A 24,014-nucleotide genomic window follows, 5' to 3' on the forward strand; every position below is an offset into this window, starting at 1 on the left:
TAAAGGAAAAGAACCAAATACATATAAAAACCCGTTTTATTTATATTTTTCTTTCTCTGATGTCGAGTCACACTCGAAAAAGGAATGCAAAGGGTTAAAGATGAGAATATCTGTAGTATTTCTACGTCATTTTATATGTTTCTTGAATATTAGAACTTTCAGCCCCGGAAAAACGGCACGGGGTAAATAAAAGTGTTTAAAACACGGAGAAACGACACGCAGACGAAGAAAGTTGTCGGAAACCGGGAAAGAGAATGACCGCTGAAGAGAGCGTCAGGGAGGGGAGAGTAGGCGTCACACTGGTGGCAACGAGCTCTGAAAGCGTCCATTGAAATGACTCGCGGCGCTCTGACGTATGCGAATCATTAATTGAAATTCCGTTACGCAAATGCTAGGTATACGGTGAGTATACATATACTTAAACGTGCACGGTCGTCTCACGCACACGTGTAGGTCGTAGCGTGTCTCGAGGCACGCTCGAGCACCGTAGACTAGATTCTATCGTTTTTATCGAGGTAAATGAGCGGGGTCGTGCGCTTAATTAGAAACGCAGGTCCGCGACGATCGTGTTCCGCTTAGCGCCGCGACTGTTTCTGCGTTCGGCCGTGATGAAAATAATTGGGCGAAACCGAGCCGCATTGTTGCGTGTCGACGAAATACCGGCGAATTAACGACATATTTAAAACAAAGCGACGATTGCGGAAGTGCCGGTTGAACGGCCCGTTGAATACAGCACGCGACGCTTTTATTTTTACGCCGAGCAATTATCGGCGATAGTTGCTCGATTGAAATAATTAAAACGTTCGGCAAACGTTGTTTCGCAAAGCCGACTCCGTAAATAATGAGGTTTCATTTCGAGTAATTCTGCCGCTTGATCGAGATGAAACTTGCTGCGGAGCAGAACAGAATATAAAATCTCGGCTTTGCAGAGATTCTCGTTTTATCAAATAATTTTTCCTGTTGCCGGATATTGTGGCAAGTAAAGCTGTGCTCCAGACCACACTGATGCGAAACAGCTAAATTTAATACGAAGTATAACTAAACGCAAACAGTAACCCAGACATAGCGTAACTAGCACACGTTAGCAAACCGAAGACCAACATAACAACAGATGCTGCCTAATTTAGTCAATGTCTACTGACTTTAACGTGATGTACAAACTGGACTAAAAAATTCTTCGAATAATTCTGATGATAATTAAAAATTGTTCTCTTTTAAAACAATTTTTTGATCACGTTACAAGAGAGTCCTTTTATTTGTAAAAATACAGAGTGTACAAATGGTATTGGTGTTTGAATATTTTTGCGAGCGACCGCGCGAACAATGACTTTCCGAAAAGAATGACATCATTGGTTCAGTTCCGGTGCATGTTGCATTTCAGTTTCGTCTCTCGTGATTTTTTTTCCCGGCTCTTTCTGCGTGGGGTTCGTCTGTGCGCGCGTTCCCGCACGCGACTTTCGAGATCGCTCTTTCGAAGTTCACCGCGATATCCCTGTGATGTCTGCCCGTCGCGGCGCGGCGTTCCCGGGCGCAAGAGAAAATGGCACTTTTGTGTCCCGGTTACTAATGCGTCCCGCAATAATTTCGTTTTTTTTGTCGACTACCTTTTACGCGTCGTCGTCGTCGTCGTCGTCGTCTACTCGCCGCAATTTCTAGAACGGTCGCATCCTTCTTTTGCGCGGGGACCCGACCGGTACGCGGCCCCCTCCGCTTCGGTGCGCCAGAGAAGAATCGGCCGCAAAAGCGAGAGAGGTAGGGAGAAAGGGAGCCGGCGAGTTTTATCTGGCCAGTATAGCTACCTGACAACAGGACATTTTGTATTATTTGCAGAAACGACATGGACGTACGGACAGAAAGATCTCGAACCGCTGGCCGGATAGCGCCGACCGGACGCGTTACTCCGACCATACATCAAACGGCCGGAGGAAGAAGGAAAGCGATACCGGTCCCGCCGCCCCGGGTGCCAACCCCTATGCCCACCGCCAACAATAATCAACAGAAGTAAGTAAATTATGTCACCGATAGATCCCCCTTCGCGGCCCCTTCTCGTTCGATGCGAAATTATTGTCGCGAATCGGTGAGGGAAAGAGAGAGAGAGAGAGAGAGAGTGAGAGAGGGGGCTCGATACCCGGGCCGACACGCAGACGAAAAAGGGCTGGTAAAAACACGCGGCCCGGCGCGCAGACCAGTGGCTCTCCGCTCCTCTCCTCTCGTAATACGCCCAAGTTTTGATAGCCGCAGGGCAGACGCAGGACCAGACCTCGTATCGGTTTCCATCGCAACGTTTTGCCCGATGATGTAGCGGCCGAATACAAGTTCCATCCCGCGTCGAATGTAAGGGGACAGACGCCATTAAGTAAGTGGGATTAGGCGCGCGCGGAGTTTGGTCTCGACTGATCAAAGTTTACCGAGCTACCGGTCACTCCGCGCTCGCCCGACCAATTCCAAGATGTTCTCAAGCCTGTATAGAGAGTGTATCACGTAGTTTCTCCATGGGAATAGCCAGTAATTCCGCGTCCGGTTCAATTACATTAGACCTATGATCGCAGAAACGTCGGGTCATACCGAATTGTTCGTCCGAGAACGGAAATTTTGAACTTTCCCATAGAGGCGACGAACGGTTTGTTCAACATTATTTAGGGAGGATGCCCCGCAACTGCTCCTTCTTCTAGGTTCTGGGGTAAGCGTCGGTCTAACGCAATCCTCTTATCAAAAGCCAGCATTGTCTTCGCCTGACCTCGACGACCAACGTTGCTACCAGTCTGCGGATCTTTATGCGAATATTCGATTTTCTCGACTGATTTACATGAATCGGAAACGAGAACATTTCTGCTCCTCTGTTTATAAGGGGTCTTTCATTTGTTCCGAAGATGATAAAAATCTTGCGAAGCTTTTATAAAGATTTTACTGAGAATTACTGAGAATTCATGAAATTATAGATTCTCGGTTGGTTAATTTTTAGAGTGTTGTTAGTACTCTGCGGATTTTACAAAATTTATGGAAAAATTGGTGGGTGTAATTTCAAGCAATATAAAGATTACGAGTTTAAGTATCAGCATATGTCTTGCAACTTAATAAAACCATTAAAGAGAGAAATAAATTCGTACTTGGTTTCCATGTCATGCAATTAATGCAGACGATCTTTATTTTACATCAACATCCGCAGTATAGCTATCAGCTACTTTTTTTTTCTGGAAATTCGACACCAGGGAAGAATGACGATCACATTTTCTTCAAGTGGATGTACTCTGTCTCACTGTAGTTTCATATATTGTGTGCACTACGTGTCAGCTGTGCCTCCACTAAAAATTGGTTGGCACTAAGACTTTTCACGCGAAAGAATGGACGCAATTATTAGAGGACCCTTTTCGCTACCCAACGCAACAAGCTTGTTGATCCTTTGACGATGCACGCGCAACTTTACCTTGCGGTTCAGGGGTTTCGCACGGATTTCCAGTTCTATTGGACAACGAGGATCGGCTTCATTAAGCACTCGCCGACGGAATAGAGTAAGAGAGTTTGTTACCTCTGATTAAAGTTCGCGAAACACGAGACCGACCGCTCGCCACTTTGCTGATCTCTCCAGCCAATCTGCATCGACCACACGTTGAACCTTGTAAGTATACAAATTTCCGGAAGCTCTTTACTGCCAACGCCGTGCGTTATGTTCAGCTTGAAGTACGGAGATGTTGATCGAACCGCCACTTCCGATCATTAGGTGTTACTGGATGTATAACACGAGCGACGATCGATTTCGTAGTTTGACTCTATTCTTGCGGACGGCACACAGTGGAGTATTTGCCTCGAAAATTTGCAAATCTTGCGTAAGATGAAAAATTTTGGTTGTCTGAGCTACTATTTACAGCTTTAATATATGTACAACAGTGTACCAGTTTTATTATTTTTATTTATGCACTCGTGTAGCGTTGTTATGCATTGAAAGTAAAGGCTTTTGTAGTATGTACTCAGTTTTCTCCCGTTTCTGAAATGTCGCTCGACATTTAGGATCGTTTATATGTTACGAAGATGTTTGTTCATTTTTTCTTTACAGACACTTTTTAAACAGAGGTGCATTATAGTTTTCAGCAATTTTCACTTCCTTATTGTTTATCTGTTAAAATTTATTCAAGTTTGAAGATGACCTACGATAGTTTGCATTTGTAGAATTTTCAAGATAGGAATTTTTAGGCTTCCAGTTGAGTCCCATTGTTCTTTTATCCGTCATTAGAAACTGTAAATGTTTCTGTTGACAATGCAAAAAGAAGTAGCTGTCAGGATGTGCCAATACGGCTTTTACATACTTTTACATACTGCGAGGTATTCAGTCATTTATATATAAATCCCAACAAAATTATAAAACTTTTTTCATAAGAAATTACGGTCAACTTAATTTTTTAAATGTCATTATGTATTTTTTATGACATATTGTTGTAGCTGACGTCAATACGAATCCAATGACTCATTACACTATGAATGCAACTCTTAAAATAATGCTGAAATAGTTTCGGCAAACTTTTCGGGACAAATACTCCAATATGCGTCATTAATCGTTTACGACTTTAGGCTTAGACAATAAAGTTCGAGAACAATTTCCGGAATGGATTTGTCGTATCACTCCTGTTATGCTGTTAATGCCATCAGGATGTTTTTCTTTTAACCCATGTGTGCTCTAAAGGATTTACTTATTCGTAAATAAATGAATCTGCAATATCTTTCTATGCAGAATTTGGTGCTTTATTCGAATTCGAGATAAAATATTGGGCATTCGATTTAACACAAAACCTACCACGTGGGGTCAAGTGACCCATTTTAGATATTTTATTTGACAATTATTGAGATTGTAAAGGTGTTTTCATGAGAATTGATTTAAACATTTTTTGACTCCAGTATACATATATCATAGCAAAAATCGCACAAAATATAAATAGATTTAATCTTGTTATTTTTATAATACCATACACTCACACACATTAGTCACTTTTGATGGTCGGTAGGTTTAGTGCTAAAAAAACTGAAGATGACCCTCACATCTCGATAGAATAGCCAAACAACAGATATTACATCAGTGTATGTCTCCCTAGAAGCTATAAAACATTTGTTTGGCAAATTTTGTCGTACGACAAGTCACTTACGAGTTATTTGAAGTCATGTTACAAGACTCGCGCTGTATATCAAGGTATTACTGTACTCTTCAGGAGCGTGTATATCGTATAAAAACATAACTTTACGTCAGTAGCGCTTTATAACTACATAGTTGGGGCCTTGGGCAAAGTTGAAACTCGAGGCCCCTAACCCCAACTAAATAACTTTATGAGAAAAACGTAAAATTTGGATCTTTTGGTTTGTGTTCGTCGCCCCCTTTTGCTTGGGGCCCGGGGCATTTGCCCAAGTTGCCCATAGGGTAACGCGCCACTGCTTGGCGTATTCATGAGAATTAGTGAACCAGCCCGCGTACGGAGCAGGATGCACCGATAAACAGCGGACCAATTCGATCTCGAAGCGTCGCGAACTTTATTGTCGAACGTAATAGCACCGCTTATTAAAGAAAACCCCTTCCGGCTCGCTTTTTATCGTGGAAGAAGAGCCCGGGTCCGGTCGCGCTCGTTACTTCCAAGACTCGGCTGACGTCGCGCCGCGCGCCACTGCCATGATAGAGTCATAAAATGTGTAGGGCGCGCGCCTCGCCGAAGCACTTACTCTGCAACTTCTGTTTCGCCGGCGCATTCGGGCCACGTAGAGTCGTAGAGGACTTAACGGAATACCATACCCACCGGGCAAGCAGCGAATTCATTTCCCAGACGTCCTATATTCTGCGACGAGATGCATTCCCCGTCTGCCCTCCCGACTTCGGCACTGTGTCCCCGCGAAACTCGCGCGCACTCGCGTTGCCGGGTGCTCTCGGCTCGTTTAACGATCTCGATAACGCGATGTTGCGCAAATTGGCTCGATTATTATCGGCCCGGTAGAGTCTGGCGGTTCGAGAGCGGTTAGATGTGCGTGTGCAACGAATCGCGGGCTCGATTTGCAAACACCGTGCTCGCGGATTGAAACGGCGCGTACGCGAACGCGTTCTGCTCAGACGGAGGTTTTTTTTTTAAATAAAATGTCGCGATCATTTTTCTACGGCGTGTCCTATGCTCTCGAACGTGTTCGTGTCGTGTACAGACTACAGACTCGTGTGGGTTTCACGTTTTATCACGGAGGAAAGAACGGACTCTCATTGTGGGCCTCGCGCCCACAGCACTTGAACACTTTTACCGGGGCTAGGAATTATGTGAGAGGAGCGAGTGTAGCCGGGGGTTGAGAAATAAAATTCAGTAATTCAGCCCCGGTATCGCGGCGCTGGCGATCGATGGTCGGCTGGTTGTTCAAATTTTTAACGAGTCTCGCGGAACCGCGAAATTAATTACTTAACGGTTGAAGTTCTTTTTTTCCCGCCGCGCCGCGCCGTTGGAAATGAAACCGCGCTCTCCATTTCCGCCGCGCGGCTCATTCTCCTCTATTTCGCGACCCAACATATGCATCGACACCGTTCCTTTGTATTTGCCGGATACACGTCATTAAAACACGATAAGTGTCGCTACTTGTCCGATGCCCTCGGCTAAATGATTTTCTTTTTGCTCTCCTGCCGCACCGCACCCGCGCCTCACCACGCGCCGCGAGGCTCGTGGCGGTGAATCGTGATGACGCGCGGGGTCACTGAATGATAATCATCGTTACGTGCCGCCCGCCTCGGCTAAACGGATTATTCATATTCTAATGGACCGACAGGTTCCGCGGAAGTCGACGCGACGTCGATTTTTTCCGGCACCGGGCATTCCATTTTAAAAGTCGAGATCCGCCGCGATTACAATGAACCATAGGAACGTTTCTGCGAACAAAGGTCGAACTACAATGGAAAGTAGCACGAAGTATATTACGATATACTTAAGTCGGTGATCGACGCGGACATAGGGGAATGGAAGATCCGAGCGAGTTCAGCCTCGACTTTCGAGTTTTGAGCAGGGGCCCTGGCTGTTATAACCAAAAAGAAGAAAAGTAAACTTTTTCCTCGTGTTGGAAAATGTTATCGTTGAGAAAAATTCATTTCGATCACTTATAACAGTAATCAATGAGAGAAATTTATTTCGACCTCATTGTTTGATGCTCATAACAGCTATCGATGGGAAAAGTTTATTTCGATCGCACATAATAGTTATCGATGGGAGAAGTTTATTTCGGTCGCTCATGATTAGAGACTGCGGATTTTATGCATTTATCACTAAAATGGGCAAGCACAATTTAAACCAGTGAACATATTAAAAAGATTTAAAGTCATCAGTGTATTGTTTTCAACCTAATCAGATAATTAAAAGAAGACAGAAATTTTTAAATCGCTCCTCTGTGTTGCAATCAAAGCAAACATTTTTTATTTTGCATAAAGATCCGCAATCTACTCATAATATACATAGTTATCAATGAGAGAAATTGATTTCGATCGCTCATAACAGTTATCGATACGGGAAAATTTATTTGGGTCCCTTATAAAAATTATCGATGAGGGACATTTATTTATTTTGATTGCTTATAACAGTTATCAATGAGAGCAGTTCATTTCGATCGCTCATAACAGTTATTGATGAAGATGGTAGCTTTCAAATGGTAGACAATCAATTATTTCATAACTTTTTTATTTGTAAAATTAATAGCTACAATCAAAATTGTATATGACAAACATGAGTTTTTCCAAATTTTCTCCTGACAAATTACATCGCAAATCATCTAGCGTTAATTTTAGAACAGAAAAGGCACGTTCGACGCTAACCTGAGTTGCGGGCACAGTGTGAATTATGCACGCTAGTTTTGATAAATACGGGAGTGTATGTTTCTGATTTTCCCAGTAATTTATAATATTTTCTATAATAGAGTCGTCCGTGACCAGAGACAGTCGTCAAACAGGTTTTGTGTTATTCTTATGGTCTATTGATTCGTATTGTTGTACGAGACCTTCTCAATGAATTTCACAGGCTTGCTCTATCCGAGAAAAGCAGACAACTCAATAATTAAATAAGCAACCGAAATGAATTTTCTCATCAATAATTATTATTATGAACATGTGAATAGAAATTCGATTATCGGTAACTGTTATGAGCGCGATCGAAATAAATTTCTCTCATTGATAACTGCTTTGAGCGATCGAAACAATTTTTCTTCGTCGATAACTGCTTTGAGCGATCGAAACAATTTTTCTTCGTCGATAACAGTCATCGAAGAGGATCCAATTTTTTGGACATTAATAAATGTTACTTGTAACCAAAAAATATAAAAATCGATATTTTTTAATCATTTTGCTCTTCGAATTTTTTTCTTTATATTTTGTGTAGATTATCTTAAATTTCAATAATAATCAACTTTTTATTAATGACTTTTTTATCGTAGAAAATTTTAGAATAACTGTTATTTTTGGTCCCTAGCTGTGAGTTTCGAGACACGCTATTAATGCGTACTTGTTTGAATGCGACGAGATTTCGTAGTCGAAGAAAGAATTGCGGCACTTGTTAGTTTTTAATCACAGTTTTCAATATTCTTGCGAGGTGGTCTTTTTCTCAGAACTTCTGGATTCTTTAGAGGTGACATAAAATTTAAGATAATCTACACAAAATATAAAGAAAAAAATTCGAAGAGCAAAATGATTAAAAAATATCGATTTTTATATTTTTTGGTTACAAGTAACATTTATTAATGTCCAGCAATGAACCACAAATAGTTCAACAAGTTAATTTGTTTATTTAAATACATAATCTAATATATACCGAACAGAAGTCGTATACCGAGCAAAATTTGTCAAGTTCAAACAGGACGTATTCCGAATTGGACGTACTCCGAAGCAGACGTATACCGAGGTTCCACTATAATTCAAAATAGTAGAAATTCAATTTATGAATCTTAATCCGCGTGCACCGAAGGGTTAAGCACGTGACTTACCCGGTAGTCGACCTGTCAACGAAAAGTGGCATTTGTCATCGGTCCGCTTTGGAGCGCGGCATCGATCGCTCGGCAAAAGTCGATTGAATGAGGGAGAGCTCGACGCGCGAACCCCGTACAAATATTCGACGAACGTTCGTTAATCCGTGGCTTGTGATCTAACGAGAGAAAGGCTTGGAGAGGGGCGAACACGCGAAGGGAAGAGAAGCGGCCAAAGGTAGGAGATTAGAGATCCACAACTTATCTCGAAAAGTGGTTTTCGTCGTTGTACAAGTGGTCGTAAGCGGCTTAACGTGGTGTCCGTTCACGTGATTTCGGTGGGTGTCTCGCGCGGCTTTAACAGCTCGCCGATAAATCTGCATTCTATTAATTAGGGAGTCGGTCCGAGGATTCGTCCGCTCGACGAACCGTCTTCGAACAGGAAAAAACCATCCTCCAGGAAAAGAAATATAGCCTGAGAACGGCGCCATTCAGAGTAGTGCTCACTTGAATTTGCACGGCCCATTCCCACTCTTTCCTATCACTGGCGCACAGTGAATTGAAATTAGTACAAACATGTAATTTTATAGGTTTTTATATGCAGAATTCGAATTAACAATCGTGAAATATGTTTTTGAAAGCGTTAATTATGAATTTAACACCAGGCTTATTGTTAAATATAAAATATAAAATGACAGACTTATTGTTAAATAAGTCATTTTATATTTTATGTTTTATACTTATATACTGCATTAATATAAAATCTTACATTAATATAAAATACTTCATTTTAATGATCTGCGGACCATATCCCGTAGTCGTCCCGTACATCATTATCTTCACCTTCTCTAGTTGAATCCTTTTCTGGTTTTAGTAGCAGAAGCACTTCTTCGGGCAGATCTGATACAGAGGAAATAATAGTCTATATCTATGGAATAAGTCACGGTTAATCTGATATCTGGGACGTGTCTGTATATGATCTCTTCGAAACTGTTTCACGTATTTATTTTGATTTTCCATAGGTTCTTCAGAAATATGTCTTATAGGAAGAAGCATTGCTTTTACTATTTTTGCTTCGTGAATCAGTACTTTGTGAACAGAAGGCAGCATACCGTACCAATAATAGTTGTCCACACATAATTTGGCCGTTCCTAGACAATAATTATTAAATGAAACATTGCATTGTTGCCCGACCGCTATTCAAGACTGTGAATATATTAGGAAATTGTTGTATTAATTCTTCACTGACACCAGTTATTTCCGAAAATAACTTTGCACTTTCAAAAGCATGTTACACGGTGTTACCATGATTTGATGTACCTTTTTAGGTAGAGCTACCAAAAGATCCATTTTCTTTTTGAAATCTTCTTGTACTCTGCGCTTTCTTCTGCCCAATAATTGTTTATGTGACAATTCATCTGTGTCACTTTTTTTAATGATGCTCCCCATTTCTTTAAATCCAATCTATATGAAATATGAAGCATGCACTTTAAAAATCTAATTCAGCAGTGTAAGGGTGAAAAACCAAAGTTTATGGAGGTTGGATCTTCGGAGAATTGGGAAGAGAGATATGCTGTCCAAATTATTTATTTCTGAACCCCTGATTATATCTTTCTATAACGACACAACGCATTCGTCGCTGAAGTGACGAGTGACATAAGTCGCATCATGCGTAGACTCTCGCGACATCATTTTCTGTTCTGCAGTACACCTAACTGCAGCTAGAAGCAACTGAAACCTTTTTTAGTTTTATTGTGTATACACATCTACCGTTAACATCGTGCATTCAATGCAGAAATCGACAGCGATCGGTGTATAACCGGTAAACGTTTCATCAATTTTTGTAGGTACTGCGTACAACAAAAATAAACAAAATCCATGCTATTATTTTCATCTTGAAACACGCATTCAGTTTAGTACATGCACAAAATCCTCTATCATACGTGTATTAAGTTATAACTTAGTAAATGAAAGGATTTTCTAAGATATGTACTCAGAAGGAGTTAAAATGAATTTTTTTTTGGGTTCCGGGAATAGAATTTTGGAAAATTAAATACAGGAAATGATGCTTTATTTATCTACCAATAAGAGTTACTTATAATACTTTACATCTTTCTTTTAGTCAAGCTTTTAGTAAAGCTTCCAGTTAACCCTGGAACATCATACTTATTTTTTGAGACATGTACTTCACGCTCGGATCTCAGAAACACAAAGTTCTTTTTTAGAAAAAAGCAGAAAATGTGAATATTTAATGGTTCAGTATCTCACCTCGATGTTTCTGAATCATTCCTCTTCTCTTTCTTCTCTCGATGTACTGAATCTCAGAGTGGTTTTAAATATTTCAAACATCAAATTTCAAGTATTCTACCATTGTAGAAATATTCCTCCTCTTCTCTTGAAGTAGTCCGCTCGACAACGCTTACTACCAAAACGACAGTGCATGTCATATTCTATCTTTATCCACTTTATGGTTTGTCGGACATCTTTATGGGACTTGGACACTCGCGGTTCATCCGCAATACGTCTATATCGAAAGAAAACTGTAACTATACATATACGAATGATGGAAAAAATGGGTTACCCTCGGTTGGTCGACAACTCATTTCGCCGACACAGCTTTCATCGACGATTTGACCGTGTTGGTGTCGGTGAAACCGTGTCGATGAAGACATTTGTCGACGATTTGACCGTGTAGATAAAAACATATTGTCGACGAAAGTTTCTGTCGGTCTAATCGTCGATGAAAACAGTGTCGGCGAAATCAGTTGTCGACCAACCGAGGGTGACCCGGAAAAAATTGTGATAATGTGGCGGACCAAGGCAAGTGGGGGCCCCAAGCGGTCAAAAAATTTCGGACCCCCCCCGCCCCAACAAAAAGTTTCAAGAAAACTCTCATTAAGTTATAAATAAAAAAGAAAAGTAATCAGAAATTGCATACCATAAAACATTAAATAAATTTATTAAAAAACATACATACATTTTACACATTTCTTATTTTATATGAATTTCCGTTTTGCTTTGTTTCTTGCAAATTCATGAATTATTTTGGCAGTATCAATTCGGCTTAAAATTTTCAGCTCCATATACAGTATACAGAATAGCCATATTATTTAGCCTTTCTTCTCCCATAGTGAAGATGTGCGTGTGTCCGCGCATTCGTGCCCGCGCGGTCGTTCCTTGAATTGATGGATCGACCGCGAGCATTCACTCAATAAACTGCCAATATTTTCTGTATTTCGCGACTAACGCATAATGAGTATAAATATAAGCCGCTGCAACTTCCATACTTAGTTGTTCGCAAGAAGTTGTGGAAATTGCACAAATCCGTCACGTTCGCCGTTGTGCGCGGTTCGTCGAAATGTTCAGATTTGTACGAGGCATTACGTTTTGTTCACAAGAACATAAATATTGTGACAAAAATAATCGCATAATATGTATTTACTATCCATATTAGATTTTTTCGATTATTTTATGGAGGGTTTTTCGAACCTTTTCGGTCATTTCCAAAATCTTTAACTTAAGATATTTTAAGAGCTCGGTGCCCCTTGGCATCCGGGGCCCCCCGCGACCGCTTAGTCCGCGTACCGTTAGATTCGCCTCTGGTTAAATACCTATATAAAACTATTCTAGTTGAGCAACCTAAAAGTTCAAACGACCGCCGGTGAACTCGATCGCACGTCCGTGAATGTTTCACCGGCGAAAAAACCTGTGCATTATAGGATCTCGCGAGGCAGAGGTGGGCATAAAAATGTTTGAGCGACGCGATGTCCGCGGTATCCGACCAAATATCGGATATAGGCGGCGCGCGACCGTGCGAATTTTTTGACCGTCGGATTTTAATTAATTAGCGGCGAAGCGTGGACTTGCTGGGCTCGATCCTTTGGCCGAACGATGCGCGCACGGCGGAGCCAAAGGTTCATTAGATCCTTGCACAGACTGAAATTCTGTCGACCACAGGGCAAATAGTTGGTCCGCGCTTTATGTAAAGCAGAGAGTGCCTTTGTATCAAAGAGCTGCCCGTATGTATTCATTAGGCGGTATTTAGCATAGTTCGAATGAGCAATGCCGGCGGGGTACGTAGATACGCGCGCGTGTCGCGGTATGCGCTTCTCGTGCGCTTACCGTACCCCCTCCCCTCTTTCTCGTGCGCTATCGTGCGCGAGAAGAATCGTTGATGCGGATCGGAATCACGCCGCGGGATCGGGACACGACGGTGGTGCTTTCGCGACGGAATCGTGGCTTCCCGCGACCAAAACAGGCGTTTAATTATTCCGGTCCAGCTTCATTATAAGGCGAGCGTAAGCACTACTCTGCGCGATACGTTTCAAAGCGGCCGAAAATTGCAGATGACTTTGTCCTGCACTTTTTCCTGCCTATAAAAATGCACATCTTCATCCTCAGCTTATTCACTGACGATTCAACAACGAAATCTGATGTCCTATTTACTTTAAATTGCCTATTATCCTTTGCTTGTCGATTACCGACATTTCCTTTATCAATTATTCTAACATTTACTGGATAAATTCTGCGTAACAGTTGTTTGTCAACCTTCCCACAATTTCGCATCTTCCCTCTAATTACCTTAAATCTCGCACCACTGACGGTCTTGCAAGGGACTATGCTAGGTCCGCGTGGACCTGTTATACCTTCAATCATGAATTATTCAATTTATTTTGAGCCAGCACACAACAAAGCGTCATCTAACTACTGAGCTCTCGGTGGTTGGTTTAAATTGAAGGCTGTTTAATTGGATGCAACAGGAGAGAGACATCAAGCCACAATAAAGTACATATCTCTAAAATCGGTTGATAAAATTTAATGAACAAATATTGCTATCCGTTCTGCGAGGATTCATCTCGAAATCCGTCCTTTGTACTGAAAGTTCAACAATAATATTCTACTTGATGATATCAATATTTCGTGTCAGCCAGGACAAGCTTCTAGTTCTGAAGTACCAGCTTACCTTCTCGATAAGACGACTCAGGAAATCGGAGTGAAACCGATCATCGAGATGCTCGCTAATTAACGAATCCCGATAGCGCCAATTCCGCGTTAGCCCGGAGGCCATTAATGAAGCTGGAGAACAACGATACCGCGAACTTGAACGTCCCACTGGACGGAACACGACGGAACTGGAGCAAAGTATTTTCGGTAGCTCTATTGAGCAATCGGGGAGCGTTTCGCGGTGATCGTTCCATCGAAACGACGGGACGCGACGACCCGGTGGTAAAAGTTTGCCGGTCGGCTACGGTTAATGAATCGATCGGTCGGTGGACTGACAGCTATACTACTATTTACCGTAACAAACGGAACGGAACCTAAACTCGCTCGTTCGTCGGCCGCAACGTTTCTTTCCCGTCAAAGGATCAAAGCGGTCTCGCGCTCGCATTCTGCCCGAGGATTGCGAGAGCTAGGCGAGCGTGTGCGGGCGTATTCATTTTTTCGAGTGCGCTCGTTCGTTCGAATGCACGCGGCTTGGACGTAAGCCGGAGAGGCGAAAAGAGATAAAAAGAAACACGCGGCGCGGAAGAGCGAGGCACAAGCTCGCCTCGCGACTAGAATCAAAACGATAGGTATATCTGGTGTATCGATCTCGCTCGGAACGCGCACGATTCCCGCGGCTCACCGCTCGTTACGTAAGGTTAATCTGGAAAAGGGTCTCTTTATTTGAGTTCGATCTTTGTTCGCTTCTGTATAACTTCATCCCCCCCCTCCCTCATCAGTTGTATATAACCCCCCGTCCCGTACCGTCGCGGTGCAGCGTCGCGTCGACCGGTCTCATCTTTCGCAGTGTTCTCTTAGCCTTAGCCGATACTTACGCTCTCTCGTGCAGACCTCCACTTTCTCCGCTTACTTTTAACGAGATTTGTTCCTCACAGGACCGACACTGTAATTGTATCAACGATTTACTTGGTCTCTCGAGTGCTCGCGGCCTCATTATCGGCGATAAAGCGAACGGTTGCCGAGTTTTCGCTTTGTGAATGATTCCGACCGGCAGGAACGATTTCATTTGAATAATTCTACCCTTAGTTTGATCCCGGCCCCGTTTCCTTCTCTATCAGGTATTCCTTTCGACCTGGCGCCGCTGCACAGTGGAGTATTTGCCTCGAAAAGTTGGCCAAAATACGATTTTTCAATCTTGCGTGGGATGAAAAATTTTTGCTTGTCTGAGCTATTTATTTTGAGCTTTGATATATGAACAACAGTGTACTAGTTTTATTTTTTTTATTTGTGTACTTAAATTTAGCGTTTTTATGCATTGAAAGTAAAGGATTTTGTAACACTCATTTTTCTCTTCGTCCGTTTCTGAAATATCGCTCGACTTTTAGGATTGTTTATGTGTGACGAAGATGTTGTGTTAATTTTTTCTTTATAGACACTTTTAGACAACTATACATTATAGTTTTCAGCAATTTTCACTTCCTTATTGTTTGTCTGTATAAAAGTATCCAAGTTTGGAGATGACCTATAACTTATTGCAATATTTCGAGTTTGCAGAATTTTCAAGAAAGAAATTTTCTTCTCAATGTTCTTTTGTCCCAATGCGGCTTCTACATTATTTTTTGTACTGCGACGTATGGAGCAAACGCAGTGTGCGTCGCGTCGCGGCCACAGTCGATAATCTGGTAAAAAATGTTTCGGACAAATGTTAATCGGTATTCAGTTATCTATAAAAATTATGGTCAACTTAATTTATTAAATGCCACTATATATTCTTTATTACTAGACTGTGGATTTTATGCATTTATGCTAAAAATGGGTAGGTGTAATTTATGACAGTAAAAATATTTGAAGAATTTAAACATACTACTATATCATTTTCAACCTATTAAACATATTCAGCAAGAAATTAAATATTTATTTCATCCCAGCTTGTTGCAATTCAGGTAGAAAATTTTTATTTTGCATAAAGATCCGTAGTCTATTTATTACATATTGCTGTAGCCGATGTCAAGACGAATGCAATGACCCATTACACTATGCATTCAAGTTCTAAAATAGTGCTAAAATAGTTTGGGCCAATTTTGGGGGGCAAATACATACTCCACTTTGCGCCGCTGGAGAAACAAGAATCGTCGGAGTTCAACGATATTATCGCACTACAGTGGCCGAAATTTCTATAAAGTCACTGTGTTTTGTGCCCGTGCGAAATCAATACGGGCCGGTTTATGTACTTCTTTAAGGCCTGGTTTACGTTGTATTTTTGTCCAGAAGAATTTAAAAGTTGTTGCACACGTCTTGTTGTTACTGGGAGCTCCAATTCAGCTCGAAATTGTGCTGCATTTTTCCTTTCCTAAGCTGCAGACCTCATTAATATTGAATGTTGCCTCTATGACTATTTTTTATTACTACCTTTAATAATTTTTTCCGTAATTTTCACATAAATTGATATAATTATTAATCACAGTATATGACCCATTAGTTTTCTTAGCAATTGCGCGATTAGAGCAGCCCATATCTTTATAAGCATCGATTGATGCTTTTTCTTCACTTGTTAGTACTTTTCCTCTCGGCATTCTCATACACGTGAATCAAATTATAACAAACAGGGGATTTCTGTGAGTTCTAAAACTAATACTTTTAGAATATTCGCAGTTTTCCGTAGTTCTCTGCTCAGAATACAGAGAAACACCAAGTGACTTGATAGAAACTTCGCACTTGTGTTCTGCACCACACAGAAAAAAATCAAAACAAACGTAAATCCGAGTGTCTACAAGACACAAGACCAGATACGATAAATCAACACAAAAATGGTGATATGTTTAAAATATCTATGAGAAAGAAGATGACTTTATAGAAATTTCGGCCACTGTATTAACACTAAACCTACCACTGCCGGTCAAATGACCGGTCTTGCATTTTTAATTTTATAATTATTGAAATTATCACGTTGCTTACATGGAAAATGATTCGATAAATTTCTTTATCCAAGCGTATATTGCAATAAAAATTGCACGAAATCTAAATAAATAGAGCCTTGTCATTTTCATCAGCTAAAACATTTTAATCGCTTTCAGTGCTCGGTAGTTTTAGCGTTAAAATATTTTCGAAAATGTGAACTGTCACGTGAAATTGTGCACACCTGCAGGAAATATTTATACCGCTCATTTCAATGTTGACTAAACTGCACCTGGGGGGTGTGTACCAATAAATGACCGAGTACCAACGTACGAAGGAGATTGTAATTAATAAGTTTTTAGAGCAAAGAAACAAAGTGTATGTATTACTTTAAGAACATGATATTAAGCATTAATAAATTTAGAGGTAGATTCGGTTATATTATGGTAGATATTAGCTGACACGCGGGATATGTGTGAACGAATGAGTTAAATCACCCCGGGAAAGTGGAAGTGGATATATTGGACGCGAATAATATTTGAAATTCCTATAAGGTCGTTGTATTTTTTGTGAAAATATTCCAACGATATTCCAATAATAACGACCGGTTCGCAAATAACGTCAATACGAAGAAAATTTAACAAATTTCCATTAATGAAAGCCATCAAAAATAGTGTGTACTCAAAGAGAAAACGTAAAATTTCATGTTCGCTACAAACAAAAAAAAAACAAACACGAAATATACGTAAAAATTACAGGGAGTGTGTTCTGTAGCTAAAATAATTTCGTTCGCAAAGAGTCGAGCCCCGGAAATACGTCTGCATATCAACTAGCATAGATGCAGCATCCGCACGCAACGCAACCCTAACCCTGCGGCCAGGAATTCCAGCGGAAAATCGTCCCCTAATCTGTTTATATTTAATATATTCATTATCGCGGGGCAAGCCGCTCGGGGACAGGGGAATTTGATTTCTTGACAAGTGTGCAAATGCATCTGGATCGGGAGGGTGGGCGTCGGAGAGAGGAGTTAGGGCAGAGTCTTTGACGGTGGGCTGCGAACGCGTGCGAACCTCGCCATCTCGGAATCCGTCAAGCGATTTAATGAGCCGGATTTTACGGGATCGGCCTCGAATGGGGGATTGGGAATCTTCCTATGGGAACTCGGCGGCGCACAAGTCGATCGGAAAGGGTATTGGGGAACGAAATGCACGGACGAAAATGATGAGAGGGTTGGGCCGGGACGGGATGGTCGTACGCGGAAAACTGGGGTCAAAAGCCCGCAGAAATTTTCAACAAAGCCGCTCATTGTGTTCGCGAGCTGCTGAACGGGGTGGCAAGCCTTATACAGGGTGTTTCAGCTAACTTGATTATCCTGAATAATGATTAAACTGTTCACTTTTTTCCGTTTTTATATTCATTATTTCTGCGGTCGTCAGGAAGAACGCCGCATGTCACATACTTTCACTTGCGAGATATAGCCGTTTAGGACATCGGTTAAATTGTATTATTTTTTCGAACCTTCCGAATTTGTTTTCATGAGTTTTTTTCTGGTAAACACGTCAATCCTATACTACGAAGGTCAATGTATGCATAAACTCAAATTTTTTGAATTTGTGACATGCGGCGTTTTTCCTTGCAACCACAGATTTGTGTGTGTATGGATTAATTGAGATTTATAGTATAGGATTTACGTCTTCATCGGAAAAAAGTCATGAAAAAAAAATAAATTCGAAAGGCTTAAAAACATAATGCAATTAAACCGATATCCTAGGGCAAAGCATTAGTGGCCAAACCTTTACACGGCAATATCTCGAAAGTGAAATTAACCGCAGATTTATAGACGCGTCAAACATTTGAATAAGGTACTAGCAAGCTCGTTTCGTAGTTCGCAACCTGACGTACAACTTAGCGTGTCTCGGATAACGCAACAAATGTGAAGATTGTCTATCGGTCAGATTATTTCTCGAAGTAGGTCTTATTTTAAATTTCCTTGTTTCCTTTATTTTCTGCAGTGAATAGTGATGTGCTTTACTGACATTTGGGTCTTACAGAGTAAACGGATCTCAGGCACTTGTGCTTGCCATGTTCAAGTTGAGGGACATCAGTTCAAGCACCTACTAGCTTCCAAATATGTCGTAAGAATGAATAGGAAATTATTTCTCTTTACACATTTTTACGCGGAATTTGATACTCTATCGATTCACAAAACAAAAGATTGGTCATTCCATTTAAAATAGTCAAGGTGACCTTGAAATCTCCCGAACGTATTCATCTACAAAATAAGTACGCACTGTATACAAGGTGACCGTCAAAGCCATTTAAGTTCTATGTTTGGAAATGTTCATGAATCTGAGGTAATCAAGTTAGCTGAAACAGCCTGTATAACGACCGCGACCGAGCGTCGTCCGCCTCTTCTCTTTCCTCCGCGTTTCCGCACCGGTTGCATGCGTATCTGTCGTAAAAATAGCATTGCAGCTAAACCACTCCACGCCATTTTCGCACGCACCTTTTTTTCGTAGGATTCTTTTTTTTTAGTTTTTGCGCCCTCCCTACGGATTCTGATTCGGCATGCCGCGTACCTTGTCGTTCAATTGTCAACGGCACCGGAGCCCGACTTTGATAGCGCGTGCATAGCTGCCAGTCGCGCTTCGATCGGGAGCACGTTCCACTCAACTAATTCGACACGCGTAATATTTAGCGGCGTTCGACGGATTTCCGAGCCTGTCCACCGAATAATAATTGCTGCCGGGCGAAGCAAAAACCAGTGTTAGGCCAGAGGTTAGCCCGGGCGCACGATGCCATCGTTACTTTTTCATACTTTTCAGCTCGGCCTTCCAATACACAGTTTTTTCGTTTTTAGTCTGCTCTTTGATGTGTCAGGAGAACCACGAGTTCTTCTTGTGTTTCTGCAGCTATCGATGTTTTGTAAAAGCAAGCGCGCGGCTCAGTGTAGTTTCTGGAGTTCGGAGATGAAGAGTCTTTTATTTTTGATCAGCCTCGAATGTTCCAGTCCCTTGCTACACGATTTTCTTCGCGACTACAATTATTAGAACCTCTTTCTCCGTAATAATTGCACATAGGGATTGCAATACCGGTATACCGAATACCGGTATTTCGTGCTATTTTTCAATTTCGTGCAACCGGTATTTGCTAAGGTAAAATACCGGTATTTTTTGGTATTAGCTATAAATAATAAATATTTTTTTGGGCATCAATATACTCTTATTTGAAATACGTTCGCCGCTGAAATCTGGATTTAGAAACTTCTGATTTTGATTTCGGAGAGAGTGACAATGAAGAAAATAATAATACAATTGTTGAAAGTACCCCATTTGTGAATATGACGAAGATAATAGTAACGAGGACGAAATATTAACTTACCAAGGATTGCTTCCTATAATTAAGAAAATTCGAAAAGTTGTTAAAATATTTAAACGTTCCCCTACTAAAAATGCCGTTTTACAAAAAGATATATATTTACTGAAATAAAAAAAGAACTTATGCTAATATGAGATTCTAAAACACGCTGGAACAGCTTGTTATTAATGATGGAACGATTTTTGAAATTAAAAAATCCAATTCAGAAAGCATTAATTGACTTAAATGTACAAATTAATTTTTCCGATAGTGAATTCGATTTAATATCAAAAACTGTATCAGCTCTGCTTCCAATAAAGCTGGCTGTGGAAGCATTATGTCGGAAGGATTCCAACTTATTAACAGCGAATGCAGCAATAAATTTTATGTTGCAATCACTTAAAGATCAGGACAGGCCACTGTCCGACGAATTATGCAGTGCATTGAAAATTCGTATACGGGAAAGGCATGGTGAACTAAAAAATATTTTAAGATATTTACATATAATTATAACGACTTTAAAAAGGAAAACAGAAAGGAAGAAAAGAAGCTAACAAGGTCAAATTTAATTAAGTTCGTCGTCAATTTCTACAAAAACATTTATGAAAACCAAACACAAACCTATCCAAAAGAATTCGTTGAAGATGATGTTGATGTTAATATTGAAAAAGAATTGTCTCCCGAGAAGAAATTACAATTAGCTGTATAAATAAAAAAATTGACACGAACAGTAATACAGAAAATAGATTTATCCAAAACCGTCAGACGAGAGACCGAGTTGTTAGAAGATGACGGACATCGAGGCAAATATGTAGAGAAAGTATATCGCTCATTATTAACAGTACCACCAACCAGCGTGGATGCGGAAAGAGCATTTTCAACTGCAGGTAATTTGTGCAGAAAAAAATACGTTCAAGGCTTAACGACAGTTGAATAGATGCATTATGCTTTTTACAATCACATTTCAAAAGTATGAAGTGAATAAATTAGTCAATGTTTTTTTCTATTAAACAACTATGTTTTTGTACCTTCATGAAAATTCCTAATACATATTAATACCGGTATACCAGTACAACGTTTAAAAAAATACCGAATACCGGTATTATATTTTTAGTCCGATATTGCAATCCCTGATTGCACCCAAAGAAAATTTATATTTTTTGTATGCCTATATTTCCGTTAACCTTTTCAGTGGTTTGTTTCGTTGTGCGGAGTGCGGTCCTTATTGTTAGTGGCAGTTTTTTTTTTGCCGCATGAGGTGTGTTAAAAAAATAATGGGAATTTTCTACGTGAATGTTATCCCCTTCAAAATAGTCTCCATTAGATATTACACATATGCCAGCGCTTCTTTCTAATAATCTTTAGCTTTATCAAGCGAGATGCACTTTTAATCTCATTTGTACTTGAAAAACGACGACCCTTTAAGGTCCTCTTTATTTTTTAGAACAAAAGAAAGTCACACGAGGCCATGTCTGATGAACATGAAGGCTAGGACATCATTACAGTGTTGGTTTTAGCCTAAAAATCACGAACAAGCAATGAAGTGTGAGCAGGTGCACTGATCTGATCCAATTTTTCAACAAGTAAAAAATCGTTGATCGTACCAAAACGCATGTAACCTTCTCGAAAGCTGACAATAAACTAAACATCGAATACGACAACCAATGTACAGACACTTTTCAGACATCTTTACCAACGCAACAAAAAGAAATGGCATCAATCGGACTAAATACAGCCCGCGAGATTACAAAATTCCTGTTATTTTTTTAACACACCTCGTCTATGAACGCCATGAAATGATAAATCACACAATGACATAAAGCTTTTTTCGGTTTTCAAAATAGAAGGCTATTATTTCGACCTTTTGGACGACCTCCTTGAGTTTCGCGGATCACTTAAGGGTTTCGAAGCTTTCAATCACAAAAGGATAATAACGAAATTGTTTCCCTTTAGTCAGAATTCTCGCGAGACACTGTTGCGACTGGTGCTCGATGATCATCGTTACCAGGCTCGAATCGCAGCGAATCGACAGGTCCAACCCCTTCGCGAGCTTTTTTCACTCTTCCGCGTCTCTCGTCACCCTCTGTCGCGCTTTTCGGGCCTTTAGAAAGCTGTGAACGCGTGATAATCGAGGACGTCGCTTCGATTGGCGCGATCTCGCACCTTTGTCGCCTGTCGAACCGTTATGCTATAACGAGTCAGCGCCGGTTAAGTTGGTTAAAGTGCCTGCTGGTTAAAGGGAGTCTCTCTCCGCTCTCTGTCTCATGCCCGACCTATCCGGACAGGATCACCATCCACTTGCCGTTGCGTGGCTTCTCGTCTGGGGACTCTTCTTTCCCCAGACGAAATAATATCAATGGCACTTTACACCTGTCCGGGCTCTTCTCCCCTCCTCCCCCTGCCACCGATCCTTCGAAAGCGATCCCGTGTGTTCACGGCGCGGTAATTTAGATCACCGTCGCGCCGGTGTACGATTCCCATGGAACGATCCAGCAGCTCCTCGTCCCGCGAATGTTATCGCAGGACAAGATCGACCACGTTGAAAAACCCGGGAGATTTATTCGCGACATGCGCCGGATTGAGATCTCAGGTATCGGCGACGTTGTGCAACTGATTTGAACGCAATTAGCATAATTGAATCGACCGGAGATTTACGGCCGAATCGACGAGCCTGTTTTATCGGCGCGCGATATATACCCAGTGTCGCGATCCGAAAAGGAGTCGAGTATCTCGATCTGGTGGCGGCGTCGGGAAACATCGACGTCGCGACGCTCCACGGTTCCAAGCGTCTCCGGTGGCGGGCGCCACGGTACGGTCGTAGGGTGGCTTTCGATTGCAACCCTTCGGTGGCAAACTCTTTATCGGACTTCCGCCCGCGGACGGTGCAGCCACTTGCGCTTTCTACCGGGGACTTCTACCGAAATGTAAATTGCGAAATGTGATGTCATACTGCGATAGAAAAAATACCGTATTTACACGCATTTATCGGTAATTTTTTCGGTGTCCTAATAACCATGATAACATTTATTTTAACTAGACTGCGGATTTTATGCATTTATGACGAAAATAGGTAAGCACAATTTGAAGTGGTGGACATATTAAAAAGATTTATATTAGTAGATAATACCGGTATCAAAATCATGCCGGTTTTAAGTCCCTGCTTCCTGCGTCCATTGAACCCACTTTCACGAATTCGTAAATGAATGTACCAAGATTTTTAACAAACTCGAAGTTTTACGATATTAAAGAGGGTAGAGCCGTGCTAGTAGATCATCCGTTGAGTCCTTGCAAGGACATAAAGACAGAGATTAGCGTCTTCGGACGCAAACGCTTGATAAGCAAGAAACGAAGGTTCACGTGTTCGGTGGAAAAACTGTTAGCATTCTCCGTGCAGCGCGTGGCTGATGGGAGTCTAGCCTAGCCGGTAGCTAACGAGTAGCTCGTCGAGGCATTGATGGACGCGTCAAGGTGTCGTCGAGCAACGGTGGATTTATGACTCTCAATCTCCGGTTCGGTAGTCGTTCTCGAAACGCTCAGACGATCGTCGAAGTGCGCGGAATCGCGTCGCAATTATCCGCATGGTGAATAGTTTATCAGCCGTGGGTCGTTAACCTAATGGAAGCGGCGTTAAGGCGAGGATCGATATGGTGCACTTCGTCGCCGACATCCTTGGCGAGGCCAATCGCGAGAAAACGGGCTGAGAGAGGCGAGAGAATCCGCGGCGCGGAGCACTGGCTCTAATAGCACGTGAATACATTTAATGGAGCCATTTGAATTATAATGGCTGATCGAGCCACCGATTGGCAGTTGCCATCCGAGCGAGAGATCATGGCTTGTTTCTCGCTGCCTAATCTTTTTTCGAGATTAGAAACCGG

At 41.4% G+C, this 24,014-nt stretch overlaps 1 protein-coding gene across 8 annotated transcripts in view; it reads left to right on the forward strand.

Annotated features, from left to right (window-relative positions):
• The window catches only part of LOC143218411 (uncharacterized), a 641,385-nt gene that overhangs the window by 101,390 nt on the left and 515,981 nt on the right, over positions 1-24,014 (forward strand). For 6 of the 8 annotated variants that reach the window (XR_013011059.1, XR_013011061.1, XM_076443569.1 and 3 more), the window contains one exon: positions 1,831-2,001. The exons of the other annotated variants lie outside the window; for them this stretch is intronic. Coding sequence is in view for 4 of the 6 variants with exons in the window: in XM_076443569.1 (XP_076299684.1) it covers positions 1,838-2,001 (164 nt within the window). In the remaining 2 variants the exon portion in view is untranslated. The remainder of the gene's footprint in view (positions 1-1,830; positions 2,002-24,014) is intronic. 8 annotated transcript variants of the gene reach the window in all.

The sequence above is a fragment of the Lasioglossum baleicum genome, chromosome 2 (assembly GCF_051020765.1).
Source record: "Lasioglossum baleicum chromosome 2, iyLasBale1, whole genome shotgun sequence".
Classification (NCBI taxonomy): Eukaryota; Metazoa; Arthropoda; class Insecta; order Hymenoptera; family Halictidae; genus Lasioglossum; species Lasioglossum baleicum.